Raw genomic sequence first — 17258 nt, forward strand, 5'->3', positions numbered from 1 at the left:
TCGCAATTTAGAGAATTACGATGTGACAAAATTCGGAAGAGAGCTTGGCATTATAGGTTTATTCCATCAGACCTATAGCTTTATGGAGGAATCTCAGGATGAGGAGAACTATGCCAAACGAGTACAAAAAAAAAAATTAAAGCAAACAAACAAAAACAAACAAAAAACAAAAACAAAAAAAAGTCAAAAGAACAAGGTCCGTTGCACCTTTGAACCACTCAGGAGGGGAAATAAGGGCAATGCATGCATGGTCGGTATACCTCAAAATAAAAGAACACCATGATGCAGATATCGACTTACATATACGTATCTCATTGCATGATGGCTAAGGAGCTGTGGTCTAAAAAAAAGCTTCGGGACTGAAGGTTTATTGTTCGCAGCTCGGACAGAGCCTTGTCACTGTGGTTGTCGTATATGATAGAATCCAGCTAGGGCAGATCCACAGGGGTGGCGCCTTTGCAAAATTCAAAGGGGTGGCGCCTTCAAAGGGGTGACGCCTTTGCAAAATTAAAGGGGGCGCACGCCCCCCCCCCCATTTTTCTTTTTGTTTAATTCTTTTGTTTTGACCCCCCCCCCCCGAAAAAAAATAAATAAAGAGGGGCGCCCCCCCCCCCCCCATCCGCCACTGGAATCGACACATAATTTGATCTGTGTGCTGTGTTAATAATTTGTGTGTGTTTTTGTTTGTTTGTATGTTTTTTGGTCAAATCTATGTGCCATCATGGATGGATAAGGAGGCTACAACTTCGTGATGTCAAAGTAGCGCAACAAGAAATGCATATTTAAAGAAGGTGTCACATTTATTTTAATTTTTCTTGGATGATGAAAGAGCTCTTGCCTTTCCCTGCATCAGAAGGAAGGAGAATGGCTGTACAATGAAGTGCTTTGTCTGTAACGAGTGGAGTAAATGTATACTTAAACGTAGGTTTTATGTTTGGATTTCTCTTAAAAAATGTCTATGATAGAAGTAATAGCAGTGTGTCTAATAGCCCTGAATTTGGAAAAAAAAAAGTTTCATAGCGACTTAACGTTAGTAGTAGAAATTAAATTCATTTCTTTCAAATACTTAAACCTTAATGTTCTTCATTCTTGTTCATCCGCGTTTATCATGACATTACAAACCGTTGTATACAACGGTAGCCTGCTCATCCAGTGATGTGAGACACTAAGTCTTATCTATTTAAGAAACACTTTATTGAAATACTCATAAATTTTGAATGGATTATCCGACTTCCCTCAAACTTCCGACACTGATAATCATGCTGTACTGATCAAATCTGTAAGCCTATACCCTGAATATGTGGAGTAGGATATGTTTCGGAAACATTTCCCAAGTTTTTGTCATTCCGGTAAAACGGAGAGTAATGATTGAAGTAGTCGAACGTTTTATTTCTTTTTGTTTAATATACTAGTCGTGAATATAAATAAATAGATTTTAGAAAATGAATACAGGGAAAAAATAAAAAATAATACCCCACTGATAATCATGGTTATGATCTAACATATAAACTGGAAAGTAGAGTGCATATCTACTGAATTTCATGACTTTTTTATCTTTCCGAAAAAAAAAAAAACAAACTGTGTTCTAGGAGATATTATTCAATTCCCATCTACCTTCCCTCTTCGAAGAAGCACTATGCGAAGCTGTACGTAATACATTACATCTGGCAGACCGAGGAATACTGTCCGATCCAGCGAGTACAAAGATGACACCCACTGCCCCGCCCCCTGGAGATAAAACAATGTGGACTGGGTTCTCCAGCGCCAGCCAGCCGAAGTACCCCGTGTGTACAGTGTACACCTGGAAACTGGTGCATCACTGTACAAGGGTCTGGCATGGAATGGCGAATGTTACTTGCTTATGTTCGGCGTGTGATAACTGAGCCTGCATTTACTCATATTGGTAACAGCCAGCGTTTGACGACAAATTTGCACCTCAAGTTGAGCTGTGTAATGCTCAGTTGACTGTGATAACCAGTATGGCTTCATCTGGGATTTCGGGACAGGGTAACGTATCGTCATTCCTGTGCTTTTGCTTTGCATATAAATATACGAGGGATAAACGTTCTGCAATGTCCCGTGCGTGCTATGCGATGCTGGGTTCATAACAAGCATTCAAAATGAAAAGTATTGGACTTCATATTGAACAAAAATCCATTTATTAATTCACAAGCTTCCTTCTTTCATTGATGAAGCATAGACTCTATATGAAATGTTAATTTTATCATATAAACAGGAATATAAATCTTGAAGATGAAAGTAGTAATCCAAGTGTATTCAACAGTGCCATAGTGGGTAATTATCTAGTCAATTTGATTGGTTTGCGTTTTCTTCTTAGGTATTTTTTTTTTTTTTTGGTACCCGCTAGTCTATTACATCAGACAAGCTTATACCAGAACCTATATCAGCTGTAGAGTAACCACATCAGCAACCCTAACATGTTTCAGCGCCCCGAGGTTATAATCAGACTAGTAGGGGTAGAGGTGATGTATGTATTGCTTATTCTTTGTCTGAATGACTTAGAAGAGGGTGGGGAGAAGGAAGCTTTTTCTTTTCTTTTTTTTTTACTAGAAACAAATCAGACTTCTCAAAAAGAATAGAGCCAAGTTCATATTTTCATTGTATGTAAAGCTACGATCATGTGAGTGAAAATTGAGCATCAACAAAATTATATCTCATATGAGCATGCTTTTTTTTTTTTTTTTTTTTTTTGTACTTCTGGCATCTTCTGAAAAGCAGTGTGGACCAATCCTCAAATGGAATACCGCAAGGTTTACCAGTACAGAGGCAGGGTCAAGATGATAGTTTTTGACTGGGCCGGAACGGTGGTGGACTGTGGTGTCTTCGCACCTGTCAGGGCGTTCACCAACGTCTTCAAATCTGAGGGCATCCAAGTGCTGGATGAGGAGGTCAGAGCACCGATGGGAGCTCACAAACGGGTGAGTGCATGGCAGCCACATCCTGTAACCACTGACTATCTCGCAGCGGGGAAAATGTATCTATTCAGTGAAGTAACACAAAAACTAAGAATGTGCAAATACTTACAAAGTGATGATGCAAAACTCTCATCTGCCAAATCATAAAGAAGGGATGTTTGCTGTAATTGGCCTGGTGCAAAATAATATGGTGCACTTGGAAGTTTTCAGTATTTCAGTAGCCTTTTGGAAGGAGGTTGGATGAAGTAGAGCAGCCCATTTCCTGATGGGCAGAGATCTGTTTCATTGGAAGAGGTTTATGCTGGGCTAGGTGAAATAATATTTCTCTAGCTGTCATCTTCTCATTATATCTTGCTTGAGAAAAAAACCCACAAACAAACTTTGGAGTTCAGATGAAAAGCTGAATGATAGTGGAACTACATTGTATATATAATTTATATTATGCTGTGTTTGAGGATAAATTAATATCAAGGAGAAAGTGCCTTTTGAAGTTAGTTGATTATGGTGGGGTTTTTTCTCGCCAGGTTGTTATCTAAGTGATTTTAGAGTGGTAATATCTCTTAAGTGGCTACCCTGAGAAAATATCATCTTCTAATTATTGAAAATATTAGTGTCATTCTCCTGTCCTCCTCCTCCTCCTTCTCTTCCTCCTTCTCGTCATCCTCCTCCTCTTTCTCGATCCTCCTCCTCTCCTTCTTCTTCTTCCACCTCAGTATGGTACCTTCATATATATCAGAATCTGATAATATCACTTGCAACATGCCGACTTCTGGTTGAATTACAACCCCTTTCCAGGCACATATTGCCCAAATGCTTGAAATGGATCGCATCAGTCGTCTGTGGAAAGAGAAGCATGGAAAACCAGCTACAACGGCTGACATCGACAGGATGTACAGTTCATTTGTACCCGAGCAGATCAAAGCGCTGGCCCAGCATGCCGGTGTGATCAAAGGTAGGGGTGCATTGTGAGTCACACATACACACACACACATACATAAATTACCTATACAGTGGACTCCCGTTATAACGAAGTCCTTCGTACGGGCAGTTTTCTTTCGTTATATCAAAATTTTGTTATAACCGAACAAATAAACAATAAAATACATAAAACAAGTAATGTTGCGGCCTGAATTTTTATTTCGTTGTAACCGGAATTTCATTATAACCGTGTTCATTGTGGTGGGAGTGCACTAGTGTACTCTGCAGGGTATGTGGTATCAGACTTGGTAGTTAGAGGTTCAAGACCCTGTGAAGGACACTTTCTGCTACATAACATCAACTATCAGAATCATGATTCTTCATCATAACTATATTACATGTACCTTAGTGTTGTTATTTTCCTCTTAAACATTATTCTATCATACACCTAGGCTACCCAAACAGTTACACCTTACACTTTAACAGTGCTTATGAATGGGTCACAGTACCAACTTTAATTAGTGCGTGCTGCAACTCTGCCCATCAGGAAATTCAACATGTTAGTCATTTATGTGGCCCAGTTTTTTTTATTGCTTCTGAAGGTAGTCCCTCAAAGATAATTCAAATCCTTGGCCAGAACATTCGTAATGGTCAATGTTATGTCAGTCAATATCAGTGCATTTCGTTGCAGTAGTCAATATCAGTGCATTTCGTTGCAGTAGTCACATATTTTGCTGTGGAACGTCAATATCATATCTCTCTGACAGACTAGTATTGTGATGTTAAAGTTAATATGTGATTTTCTAAAATCGTGGGTTATCTGTTGTCTGTAGATATAGTCTTGACCTGTATATAGAAGGAATTCCAGAAGAGACTACAGTGCAACTATGGACTCGTGTGTATTCTAACTCACAGTGTGCCTTATTTGCTAATTGTTGCAGCTACCCTGACAAAAGCCAAGTTTCAGTGATAAGGGGTTGTATAATCCCCTTATCACTTTGTAGCACAATGGTCTCTGTATGGGACTATGGCATTGTTACTGCTGGTTGGGTCTGTCCCAAGTCACTTAGTACAACACGGTCTTCAGAGGGATGAACTGAGAACTACCTGGTAGTAAGATAGCTTAGAATGGTACAACCAAGTGTGCAGACATAAAAATTAGTGAGCAAAGATATATGCAGACTGTCGCCTTCTTGCAGTATTTTGTATTGTTTGTTTCCAAAAATATTGCAGGCCTCATGGAAAATACTGTTTTTCCCAAATCATATTACTACACATGTCTATTAAAGACGCTATTAACCATTTTGCAGATGAAACAAAAACCCAGCTTTAGTGCTTTCAAATAATTATAAAATGTGGGTTAGAGAAAGAATCAACCGATGTAAAAGTGTTAATCAGTATAACCAATGTTAATATTGTTGAAATACAAAATGTGAGCAATAGTTATAATAGAATTGTTTCTAGAATAAACCATCTGCAGTTATGGTTTATTGAGAAAAATAGTGATATCTCCTTATATTTTAGCCTTTGTTGCAAAATTTTTATATGGTGAGATGTTTTGTGATAAAACTGACCTACACATATGCATTCAATGTGATAACTCAAACATTTTTTAAATCACTGCTCCCAATGGTAAATGGTACAGTGTATTCCCCTTATAACGAAGTCCTCGGGACCGGCAATTTTCTTTCGTTATTTCGAATTTCGTTATAACCAAACAAATAAACAATTAAAAAAATATAGAGAGGATAATGTTGTGGCCTGAATTTTTATTTCGTTGTAACCGGAATCTTGTTATAACCATGTTCATTACAAGAGGAGTGCACTGTACCTTTAATTGCAAAAAAGGTTAAAAAAATACTGTTTTTCCACCAAAGGTATGCCTCTCCAGCACTCTGAATACTGCAATATTGTTTGCAAGGTTAGCATCCCTGAGTTAGGAGCAAATTGTTCAGTTTGTCATTGCTTCATTTGTCATGACCGTCAGGTATTCCAGACACAGTACAATGCCTGAGAGACGAGTACCAACTGAAGATCGGAACGTCAACTGGCTTCCCAAGTCAAATAATGGAACATCTGGTTCCCATGGCAGCGCAGCAGGGGTTCGAGCCAGATTTCTGCGCCACGGCGGACAAGGTCAAGGAGGCGAGGCCCACTCCGAACATGCTCTTTCTGAATATGATGGAGCTCAACATCAACCCAGTGGAGGCGGTTGTCAAGGTAACCTGCGAGAAAGAGTTTAAAAAGAAGATTATCCTACAAAGGCAGTCATGTCTAGTCAAGGCAAGAGAAGTAACAATGGAAAGATCTTTGAAAACATGAGTGATATAGGATAAAAATGAAGTTGTGAGCATTAACCCGTTGAGGACGGTTTGATTTTGCAACAACATGCATTTCCCGTAGACGCTTGCCCGAGTATACTTGGGACTCGTCCTCAACGGGTTAAGATTTTAGTAAATCTGCTGATAATTATCCTCCTTGGACTTGTCTAAGTAGCTGTTTTTGTTATGTAATTATGACATATCTTGCCCGAATTTCCATACTGTCAACAAAAGACCTAGAATGTAATCTGATTTGTGAGAGAATGAGCAAAATTTGTTCCAAATGGCAGGGTGTAAACATCTTTTACTATCCAAATGTTCTGGACTAACAACTTTTCTAACCACATTAAGTGTATTTGAAGAGCAGAAATTGCTGATAAGCATACATTTGAAGAGGATGTATAAACAAATTCAATGCATTTATTGTTGATGGAGCTCATGTAGATGTTACTGGAAATCTCCATAAGCATGATTGTGATTGCACAAACACAAGTGGTGGAGCAGAGTATGTTTACAAGTGAACAAAACTCAAATGAATCACAAATGTCATGTGTTATTATGAACTTATTAATTATATGCTGCCCTCTACAGACCTGAGTCATACAATTATCAAACAGAGCTTATAAAGACAACAGCTCTGTGTAAGAGGCAAATGTCTTAACCTGTTGAGGATGGACTGATTTTGCTGTAACATGCATTGATACACGCCTGCTTCAGTATTCTCAGGATTCATCTTCAACGGGTTAATTGTGCAGTTTAACATGTTTTTAGTTTTAGGACTGTATTCAAAGCTAGAATCTTATAAGCAACATATTTCTGTATAGGTTCTATTTTGAACAAAATGGAAATGCATTCTTACGAATTTTAGGTATTGAAGCTCCAACATAACATGTACTTATTTATTTAATTATTTATTCTTTAAAGTGGCCAGGTAGGGGGTGTAGTTCATACATTGGTGTAGTTATGTATACTCCTGCTGGTAGGTTATATATTTTTGTGTGAACTGGTATCTGTACAACATATATGATTGCAAAATATTTGATGTAAAATCATATTTGTTGTCAGAACCTCACTTGTCCAGACTTCAAATTATGTTTTTGAACATGATTTCAAAAGAAAATCAAACTACAGAATCTTTTCATGGTGGCTTTTGAAAACAGAACTTATTCTGGACACTTGCATATTTTTAGGTACATGTGTATTTCATCATTGCTTTCTGATTGATGGTAATCATTAAAAAAAAAGATATGATACATGTAATGAACTGCTCTGAAATTTTTGTCATCTTATTGAACAAATTTGAGACTGTCATTTGGAGTCCAAGATAGTGTTGATGATAGCTTGAATCTGATATCAGTGCCTGATGTATTTTTGTCTCTCAATAGGTGGATGATACCGTGAGTGGGATTATGGAGGGTTTGTCCGGTGGCTGCTGGACTGTTGGAGTGGCAAAAACAGTGAGTCTATCAATCCCTTCTCACAGTTTGATACTGTAAAACTGGACATTTTTCGCAATTATAAAACTTTTCCAAATTTTTGTGAGGAGCCAAAATTTGTGAAGGTAAAGTGCACGCAAAAGTATTTTATCTCCACAGTGCATTTAATGGTAGTGGTTTGATACTGGGAATCTTTCTGGATTTATGGTAGGAGTAGTGACTGCAGTAACACAAGATACAAGATAGTGTGAATTTGTTTGCTAGTGAGCACAATTCTTCAGAGGTTCAATGACAAGGCAATGGATTGAATTCATACATACGACTTAGTGTACCATAGGAATTACAGCAAGAGCATGGCTATTTTATTCTGCCTCAACCTTGTGTTGAAGCTGTATGAAAAATATAAAACATTGCACCATGAAAGTACCAATGAACATGGCCCACATGAGTTGATAGAGGCTCATCTGGTAAACAATACATATACTGGTGTGGGAGGGAACAATCAAAATGATCTAATCAGAGGGTTTTAAATGCTCATTTTGGATGATCAGGAGTCCTGAGATGAAGGCTGAGTAACTTATAATCTCCCTGTTATAGCATGCCATATTACAGCATTTCTGCACATTTTTTACAAAAGTCTTCATCTGTCAGAAAAGTTGGGTCCATCAAAGAAACAAATACTTCATCTTGAAGTTTGCATGTTAACCATTTTGAGTATCACGAGCTAGCATGTGTCAAATGCTCTACAACCTTGCTGTGCACATTGATAAGTCTGTGTAGCTGTTTGCTTTACGCAGCCTCGCTGTCATAGTACTTGATCATGCATGCAATGCATACTTAAAATATACGACCTAATCTTTTTAAGTGCTGCTTGTTTGTTTGCCATTTGTTTACACATAGCTGTTCTAGAGTAGAACATTCCCAAGAATGTTCTGCTCTCAGGAGAACATTGCAAATGGGCCACTATCACAAGATTATGTCTATCCACTTGCTAAATTTTATCTGACTAACCTTTATGATACATACAAAAATATTGGATTTATTGTGGGTTGGTATCAGTCATGTGAAGGCTCAAATTTCTTTCTTGCAAAACATTTCGCACCTGAAAAAATTATTGAAATTATTTAGATTCTGAGAATCAATATCTGTCTTCCCACTTCTACAGCTTTTCCCCAACAAGCACCGAACTGTGTAGTTTCCTTGTTCTGCAAAATGTTACTAATTTTTCTAGATTCATTTGTCAGCATTTTCTCACTCCTTGCCTGATATACAAAGCAAGGGAAGCGTAAAAGTTGATTACCCCACATCCCAATGTATCATTACATAGATATTGCTGTACAGTCAGGTATACACAAGGAAACATAAAATTTTATACAAATATGCCGCCACCTACTCAGCCTTGCTTTAATGCCATTCTTCTTTCCGCTCTCTTTTTAGGGCAATTACATGGGGGCAACTGAGACGGAGCTCCTTGAGATGCCGCAAAACGAATACGCAAGTCGCGTGAAGCATGCCTACAAGGTCCTCATCGACAGCGGAGCGCACTACGTCATTGACTCCGTCAGGGATATACTTCCTGTCATCGACGACATCAATCGGCGGCTGTCTATCGGCGAAAAGCCGTGATCCCTATTTGCAAGCCACTTCCTGTCCGTATTGTGAAACGCCAGTATGAATAGTGTACACAGGACTATGCCACGTGTGCTGTTGGTGCTGATGATTTTTTAGAAAGAGTATAAAAAGTTATCATGTCAATGTGAAGCTTAGCATTCCATAAATGATGTACAATCATTAAATGCATTGATCACCTTCATTTCTCTTGAAGTGTATATTCAAACGGGACCTCCAGGCAAGGGAAGACTTGTTTATCTGATAAAAATACAAGATTGCACCAAAGTTGTCCTTTTGTGGAGTCTGCAGGAATTTTTGGGATTGAAAAAGTTGTGATATATGTTTATGAGTGGTGTATCTGTCATGTAGCAAAAGCGAAGTCCTTTGCATGGCGGTACCCTTATGTGTTTTGCATATAAAGTGTGAGGTGGGTTTTGATAGGTTGTACTTTTTGACTGATGATTTGAGAAATAGAAATGTATGCTACAAAAGTGGTGCTTGACATTTATCAAATGGTCTAAAGTTATTAAGTGCATTAAACATATTTTAAACCGTGAACCCAAATTTTGCATATTAAAGATAATAAAAAGTTTTGGTACCTCAAAAGTTTCCCTGAATTTCCGTGTTTCAGGTTAAAGTACCTTTCATATAATTAACACTGTGAGACTTACTCGCCCCAAAGTGCTCTCATGTCTTAGTAATCATGCAGTTACCTGCGACCAGCAGCCCCATACGCATAGTGACCAGCAGCCCCATACGCATAGCGTAATGGGGCTTCGCATTGTAGCATTCAGGATCATGACAGATTTAGTATCGCGGGTAAATATCAACTTAAAATCCAAAAATTCTTCAATTTGAAGACTTACCAATTAAGTTGAAGTATTGAAAACAGGCTTCGGGCAACGTTTGGTTCTGCCAATAGTCCCTTTCTGTTCGAATTGATGACTGAATGTGACTCGGTCGAGAGGACCTTGGGAGAGCTACATACACTGATTACTACGGCCAGCGCATATGCACACATCACATGCGAACAAATTTCAAATCCATGAACGGATAAGATGTTTGTGTGCGCATGCGCTAGCCGTCAATTCAGTGTAGCTCTCCCAAGGTCCTCTCGACCGAGTCACATTCAGTCATCAATTCGAACAGAAAGGGACTATTGGCAAAACCAAACGTTACCCGAAGCCTGTTTTTAATACTTCAACTTAACTGGTAAGTCTTGAAATTGAAGAAATTTTTGGATTTTAAGTTGATATTTACCCGCGATACTAAATCTGTCATGATCCTGTAAGCTACAGTGCGAAGCCCCATTTAGCTATGCGTATGGGGCTGCTGGTAGCAGTTAGCTATGCGTATGGGGCTGCATGCAGTTATCACGCAATAATGGTTTCGTACAATACGTGTACTACCTCGCCGCCTGTACGGTGGCGGCTCTGGTACAAAACCATTATTGCATGGTTACTAAGACATGAGAGCACTTTGGGGCGAGTAAGTCTCACAGTGTTAGTTATATGAAAACACAAACTAAGACAAGGAAATTCAGGGAAACTTTTGAGGTACCAAAACTTTATATTATCTTTAATCATATTATGTGTGTGAAAGAGAGTGTGTGTGCCAATGTCTGTTTCTCTGTGTGTTTTGTTTCGATATATTCTGTTTTCATTTAATGCTCTAATCAATTTTGAATGCACTTCTCATATTTGATGGAGAAAGCCTACTTCATCTTATGAGGAGTTCCTTTTGCATTGTTTGCTTCCTATTGATGAATTAAAGCTAGATATCAATCATAATAGTAGTTACAATGTAACAGTTCTCAGGAATGGCAATCACACTGTGTCAAATGGTCACAGCAAGTCTAGTTTCAGCAAAAGGAGCTGCCCACATGACAGATTGTGGGGAAACAATTGAAAACATCTATTGTCGTGAATTGATTCCTGTTATTATGAGTAAAAACTGCTCTGAAGTTTGTCCTACATTTCAGAAGACTGATGTTTGGATCACCTATTGAAAGTTTGCATCATGAGCACACACATATGACCAGAAGTCTCCATAGGGTTAGTATATGTGATGCGCCACATCAGAAGGATCAGAAAGTCACGGACGGCTGAACTGAGAAAATCGAGTTTGAAGTCAGATCATCAAAATCGGTCAAAACCATCAAATTCTGTTTTGGCATAATTTTATAATCTAATGTTTTGTCTATCATCTGCCAAAATATTGAAGCTAAATGATCAAAGAAAAGGCAAGAAATTAGCATTTTTCTGGGCCATAATTTTCTGATTTTCAACGGAACAGAAATTTGTCTGACGATTTGGATTTAGTGCCACGGATAGACCCCCCCCCCCCCCCCCCCCAGAAACGAGTGTTATTGGTCAGTGCGTGGCATCCTGGTTACTGATTGGTCTTGCATAGCCCACTGGCACTAATCTTTAATGAACATCGCTGAGGTTGCCAACAGCATACCTTCTATTGTTAGGAGGTGAAAATTGTGTTACCTCCCCTCGAGTACGATTGCATGGGAAGAAAAACTTTGAAGGTAGTTTTCTCAAAACACTGATTTCCTAGACCACTCAACATAATCTCATAAAATCATCAATATCTTCGCAACAGAGGACTTTTATGAGTGGTGTTATGTATGAAATTAAAGTGGAAAAGAAAGGAAATAATGTCATGTCATTTTCAGAAAATGGACCTTCCCCGACTTTCTGATTTCAGATCCTTTTGTTGTAGTGGGTCACCTACAATGTATATCTTCTCTATTATAATACCAGTGCACTTTTAACTACCTACCCACTACCCTCCCCCCCCCCCCCCAAAAAAAAAAAAAGTCAAGATCAAAGCAAATTGAGGGTATCAGTATACACTGTGTCGTATTTTGAAAGAATTTTTGGTGTAAGAAGTTTTTAATGACTAAGTCGAATCATGAAGGTGATTTTGCAAAATCAAAGATGTGAAAGTGAGGGCCTAGTTATTATGCCTGTCTAACACCAGTGTTATGTGTTCATCAGTATGACACTGAAATCATGGTTTTCCCCCAGCAACTGAGATTTTGTCAGTATATGCATCCATTATCAGTTTAAATATTATGTGTCTTATCACAACTTGCCGGGGGAATTGGTAGTATTCTTAGCAGTATTAGTACAAACAGTAATTATGATGATATTGATGATGATGACAATGATAATGATAATAATGATGAGGTCATAATGTTATTGTGTACAAAAAAAAATATATATATATATAATATATATAATATATTGTATTTCATTACATTTGGCTCTTTTGGCAATGACTGTATCCAGGCGCTCAGCAATTAACCCATGAAATCTACCCTGTCACGCTTTTGAGCTCCATTATTACCTTTGATCCTGGCCTGTGATGTGTTTATGACATCCATGAATTAAATGACATTTTATGACATCAGTGAATTCCTGTCACATGTAGCTTGCATTTTATGTGGTGATTGACTATCAAGTAGTGTTCCCTACTGGAGTTGTGAGTAGATTCTAAGTTTCTGTCACTTTTTTTTGTGTGTGCAAAAGTCAGGCCTCTACCATAATGTAGCTACTGGTCACTTGAAAGAAAAACTCTCACAGATTTGTCATGCAATTTGCATCAGAGCAAAGTTTTCATTTTCTCTACAACTTTGCTCATTACGTGTCAAGGGTAACAGAAATCTATAAAAGTTACATAGATTTGCAAAACAGAATGCTTTCCCAAAGCATGACTACATTACTGTCTCAGAATAATGTGGCACATAGTGGGTTTACACCTTGATTCCTAAAGAGTTGAAAGCTGCAGTTCATGTAGAATTCACCTGCTAATTGAGGTTTATCTCATCAAAGTTGACACTTGGGCCACTGGGGAGACCATGATTGCACTAGGGAAAATTTCCAGCATTGGAAGAAGTGAAAATGCTCTTTCTAAGAGTTCCTCGCAGATTCCTTTATTTGTGTATTTTTTTATTCAATATTATTATTATTATTTTTTTTTTTTTTTTGGGGGGGGGGTTGGGGGTTGTTTTGTTTTTGTTTTTTGTTTTTAACACATGATATGGTGCTTTATTTCACACTGGGCTGGCTACTGTGCATAGGAGTGGATGTGTGTATATAATGTGTGTGGGGGGAGGGGGAGTTGGAGTTGGGCTTCAGAAGGGATGGTTATAGATCCCTCCCTTCTCCACTACTCCCCCACAAAAAAAATATTATTTATCAGAGAATGAGCACCATAAGAATTATTTTGTGAGAACATTAGACCCAAGCATACTGATTATGTTATTTCGAGTGTCTGAATAAGAGTCTCCTTTTTTTCTCTTTGAACATGAGTACATTACACAGCAATTTGGTAATATAGAGAATGAAATGCCTTTTTAATCATTATAATTGAAATGGCGAAAGAGACCTATTTCAGAGGATAAGACAGAATCACCATGGCCCTGTGTTGACAGTGTGTTAATCCCTCTGAATAAAAAAAAAAAGAAATACATATTTTGAAACATTAAGTTCCTCATGCTTTGCCGTTATATCTTACTTATTCCTATTTTTTGTGTCTTGTGCTTCTGTGATTGTATGAATAGATGTGATAAGTGAACAGAAACGTGTGTATATGATATATATATATATATATATATATATATATATATATATATATATATATATATGCATCAGCTTGACCACAATGGGGAAGCTTTTGAAAAGATGGGATGGAGAAGTAGTATCTTTGCACAAGGAAATATGTTTTCGTTTCATTTAATAAGTTAATTTGTGTTACCTTGTAATTTTCCCCAAGGCATATAAAACTGTACTTAATTGTGGTATGGTCGGGGTGTCATTTAGGAAGTGCTAGTTTCCCGTTGCCATGTCGTGTGCGGGAATCCCTTTTGTGTTTTAATTGTATTCTAACTTTCGTTTTATATGTTGAAAATATGGGGCGTCCAACATGTTGAGAGCTGGCGACAAAACACACCCACATACACACACTGCACATACACACACGAAAAACAATACATTCGAATTCACACATGATAAAGATACGATAAAGTTACGGTTAAATGCGCTTTTTATGTGTGCAAACAACTCATATTGAATAATACAGACAGTTTGTACATCAGCGTGAAAATGGTGCTCCGTGAAGTTCTAAAACTACGCACGTGCTTGGAAGAAAATTGAAATAAATGAGACCGGATATTTGATACGATAAAGAATTTATTAAAATCAACTACTATACATGATTACTAATGAATTCAATGTAGCCAGTCATTAGCAAACTTCCCTCTGAAACAAACTGTTTTTTCCCCACCCTACGGATAGTTCTTCTTGAACAGCTGCCATTTCATATCCCACCAGGAGGATTACGTCGCTACCTCTGTTCTTCATTCCACCTTCCAAACTTATCCAAGACAGAAAATGTCCACTCAGTGAAAGAAAGAGCATCTTTACCAACCTTTAGCAGTGGCGAATCCAGAGGGGGCGCAACCGGCGCACGCCTCCTCTGTTTTTCGTTGAAAACAAAAGAAATAACAAGAAAAATAAAAATGAAATGAAACCCTGCAGTGGCACCAGAAATATTAGTTGCGCCCCCCCCCCCCCCCTTCACAGAATTCCTGGATCAACCCCTGATTACTGACGTCATGTGTGTCTCTAACTATACAATACTAACATGCTTTGGATATTAAATCCCAATTGAATTGAATTGAACTGAATTAAGATATCAAGGGTTTTTTTTTTTCTCTTTCTCTTTTTAAGTATGAGCAATGAAAATGAAAGATTCCGCTCTCGTAACAGGATGTACACTTTCTCTTCTGTTTTGGCCGCAGGATTACTTCAAAATTAAAACCTTGAGTAAAATGCAAACTTTTGGACAACGTCCTGGTTCAGTTGCATGCGACAATTGAGAGTGTTCTCATCTGAAAGTACATTTAGGGCCTATAATGAAATGAATTAATGAATTAAAGACAAAAGAACCACACAACAACCAAATCCCCAAGCCGTAAAGTGCTACGGTGACAAAATAAAATTTAGGCCACCCAATGCCATCCCGTAGCTAAAACCGCAGTAGGCCACCATGCATGGATATAACGGAAGCGCGTGGGCTCTTCTGAAAGTATTTACATGTATAGTGATTATCTCGTTTTTATGCATGGATTATACACATCCACCCAACATAATATTCGCATCCTAACGTTGATCAGTTACTTCTACTGTAATATTTGCATGAGAATGCCACCTGCGCACGGGTTTTCAAGCGTATACGGTTTTCAATTGAAAGACATTTATATACTTCGTTGGCTTCAGGTTTTACTAGGGAAAGACAATTTAGTTTCTAATTGACAATCATCTGTCGTTTTCCTGGGTAATGATTACACTACTCGACGTTGAAACCGGTTGAATCTGTGTCTATGTACAACGATGTATATGTTACGTGGTATTATACGCTGTCTTTATACAGAGACCAGTGCAAATACTAGTTCATAAACCTACGACATGATAGAGTAGAAAAAAAAAAAACAAAAAAAAAAACAGCCCAACATCTAAACCGGTTGCAGTAAAATCACTGCAAAGTCCGAAGTCTTTTTGCCTTTTCAAGTTTTCTGTCGATGTTTGTTTTGGTTTTCTTTCCTCTCTCTTCTTTGTCATGACCTTGTTGCTATCGCTAACCTTTGGAGCTTTTGGTGTTAAGGGGCGTAGGCGGTCGATCACAGTTCGCAAGTAAATAATCTTTGGGTGTATAATATACCGCCGTGAAACAGTGCTGACAGAAAACAAGTCACCAGACAGACCCTAGCTGAAGGCATTAAATGTAAATTGTCAAAGAGATAGGACAGAGGGAGATATATTGTCGTTCTCTTTAACAAGAATGAAATGTTATGTAATCGTATCAACAGTGTCTAACACTCCTATGCCACACCTGCCTAGTAATCGTGAGAGTGCTCCTAAACACGTGTAAATGTTTTGATTTATTTGATTTGATTAGATTTGTTTTGATTTGATTTGATTTGATTTGATTTGATCTGATCTGATCTGATCTGATTTGATTTGATATGATTTGATTTGATTTGATTTGATTTGATTTGATTTGATTTATTCTCCCTATGACATCATTTACATTTTTTCATCAAATTTAATAAAACATAAATGATACTCATTATAGCTAGTTTCTATAGATTTACAATAATGTTGATTACACATACATCTGTAACATAATTGCAGTACATGTGTTATGAATTACCATACAGAAAGGTCGCCAATAATAAGCTATAAGCTTGACCCTTTGGCAACCGATGAGTTATGAGTGTCAAAGAGTTAATTGTAAGTATGAGATACTGCCCATAGTACCAGTGTCAACAATGCAGATCCTTGGAGGCGGGTCTACGGGTTAATTGTTTTGCCTGCATGGTTGCTGGAATCGCAGAGCAAATCACGGGACACGCACTCTTATCATAAACTTCTCTCTTTCCTTGGATTCTTGTGTGATTAGTTGCTTCATATATACGCGAATATACTGCCGTTACAGAGCATAATTATGTCGTTCGTATACTTGAAAAAGAAAAAAAAAATGTGAATGATATCTCTCCAACAAGGAAGTCATGCGCGGGGAAAACCGTATAATCATAAACATGTGATAGAATTTCATCTATTGTTGGCATAATTTCCATAGCTTCTCTTAGTGTTTCTTTTGTGGAGAGTCAGTTGTTATTTGTAGTACGATCTCACGCGGTATCATTATGCATATACATGGCTGCTGGGAGTTCGAATGACCAAAGCGCTATTGAGGACTTATTCGAAGTTATTGTTTTGTAATTGACGTTTGCGAAGAACGCTATACATTAGAAAGCAGGAATTTACGACTTTTGCACAAGGTAAGATTTTATCATTTTTGTTGCTGACTTGTATCAGCTTGGTATTCATTTGGTATGACTTTCTTGTATCTGAATAGTCCACTTGGTATAAATGATATTGATAAAAGCAGAATCGCCTAATTGTCGCCTTCGATGTAAATTTGTAGTATTAGGCCTATCCATGTATTGATTTCCATGC

General features: G+C 37.9%; 1 protein-coding gene across 1 annotated transcript; it reads left to right on the plus strand.

Moving 5' to 3' along the window:
• The first annotated feature begins 1706 nt into the window (after positions 1–1706).
• On the plus strand, positions 1707–9649 carry LOC140228884 (phosphonoacetaldehyde hydrolase-like). Its single transcript, XM_072309154.1, has 6 exons — positions 1707–1788; positions 2740–2939; positions 3732–3888; positions 5842–6074; positions 7561–7632; positions 9049–9649. The coding sequence occupies exons 1-6, from the start codon at positions 1707–1709 to the stop codon at positions 9235–9237; spliced, it is 933 nt and encodes a 310-aa protein (XP_072165255.1). The 3' UTR covers positions 9238–9649.
• Positions 9650–17258: the final 7609 nt, after the last annotated feature.

The sequence above is a fragment of the Diadema setosum genome, chromosome 5, assembly GCF_964275005.1.
Source record: "Diadema setosum chromosome 5, eeDiaSeto1, whole genome shotgun sequence".
NCBI lineage: Eukaryota > Metazoa > Echinodermata > Echinoidea > Diadematoida > Diadematidae > Diadema > Diadema setosum.

Bases quoted from the DNA above. Each gene is read 5' to 3' on its own strand.
- LOC140228884 (XM_072309154.1), top strand. From the start codon at position 1,707: ATGACACCCACTGCCCCGCCCCCTGGAGATAAAACAATGTGGACTGGG. The intron at 3,889-5,841 runs GTAGGGGTGCAT...CATGACCGTCAG, and splicing joins GCATGCCGGTGTGATCAAAG to GTATTCCAGACACAGTACAA. The intron at 6,075-7,560 runs GTAACCTGCGAG...GTCTCTCAATAG, and splicing joins CAGTGGAGGCGGTTGTCAAG to GTGGATGATACCGTGAGTGG.